The 1,023-nt window shown below is 61.7% G+C and overlaps 1 protein-coding gene across 1 annotated transcript in view; it reads right to left on the bottom strand.

The window, feature by feature from the left end:
• AQP8 (aquaporin 8) overlaps positions 1-1,023 on the bottom strand; it is a gene marked incomplete at its 5' end in the record, with an annotated part of 4,962 nt that overhangs the window by 1,528 nt on the left and 2,411 nt on the right. Inside the window, 2 exon segments of the mRNA XM_009579869.1 lie at positions 637-753; positions 756-786. Of these exon segments, the coding sequence (XP_009578164.1) occupies positions 637-753; positions 756-786 (148 nt within the window).

The raw sequence follows: 1,023 nt of genomic DNA, 5'->3' as shown, positions 1-1,023 counted from the left end.
CGGTCCCGTGGGAAAATGCCCCAGCCAGTGCTGTCCTGGCGGAATGAGCCTCACCCAGCCCCCGAGGGGTTTGGGGCTGGGTGCGGGCTGCCTGGACGCTGGGAACGGGCAGCACCAAACATAAATTAACCTTAAAGCACAGTGCCGTAAGTAGAAGCGCAGGCAAACACCGTGCGTGAAAACGGCTGGAGCTGCAGAGGTACCGCGCATCGTTCTGTGCCTAATTAGCATACCATAGCAAACCTCTGGAGAACAGCTGCCATCGAGAATTAATTAGACGGGCCCCCGCGGGCCGAGCAGAGGAGGAACCCCAGAGCTGAGCCTGCGGCGGGGGGCGAGTTGTCCGAGTCCTGCAGTCAGACCGTGAAAGACCTGGGAGGAGGAACCGGGCACCCTGGCCCCGAGCGCCAGACAAGCCCCGCACCCGCGCAGCAAACCTCTGAGCCATATCACCTTGTGAGAAATGAGTGCTCTTAATTACATGCAGAACCAATGCACTGAGGCCCCCTCACCCTCCCCGTCACGCACACTGCTGCTGGAGACCCCGGGGCTGGCTCGGCCAGCTCTGGCAGAGCAGGGGGAGTCCCTGCACCCCAGCGTCAGCCCTGGCTAAAGAGACTCCCCGGGTGTCCGTACCTTTGCCAGGCCGGCTCCTATCATCCCTCCGCAGAGCTGGGAGACCCAGTAAGGAAGGAGCATCGTGATGTTCAGCCCACCGACCAGCCACACGCCCACCCCCCGCCCAGCCACACGCCCAAGGACACGGCGGGGTTGAAGTGGCCTCCACTGCAAAGGAGAGAGGAGCATCAGCGTGGGGTTCACCCCCAGCACGGGGTTCACTCCTGGGGGCTCGAGCGCTGCGCTCGCCATGGGCTGGAGCCACAAATGCTTTTTCTGTCCTTCCCGTGAGAAGACGCTATGCACTGCAGAAGAGCAGAATCTGGGCATTTCCTTTCTCTGCAGTTACTGCTTCAAAGCAGCAGCACCTTTACACTGGACACCCAACCCCTCCTACAGTGCTGG

Source organism: Fulmarus glacialis, unplaced genomic scaffold (assembly GCF_000690835.1).
Source record: "Fulmarus glacialis isolate BGI_N327 unplaced genomic scaffold, ASM69083v1 scaffold29036, whole genome shotgun sequence".
In the NCBI taxonomy this organism is placed as follows: domain Eukaryota; kingdom Metazoa; phylum Chordata; class Aves; order Procellariiformes; family Procellariidae; genus Fulmarus; species Fulmarus glacialis.
The sequence above is the reverse complement of the archived record's forward strand: the minus strand, read 5'-3'. Positions and strand labels throughout refer to the sequence as shown.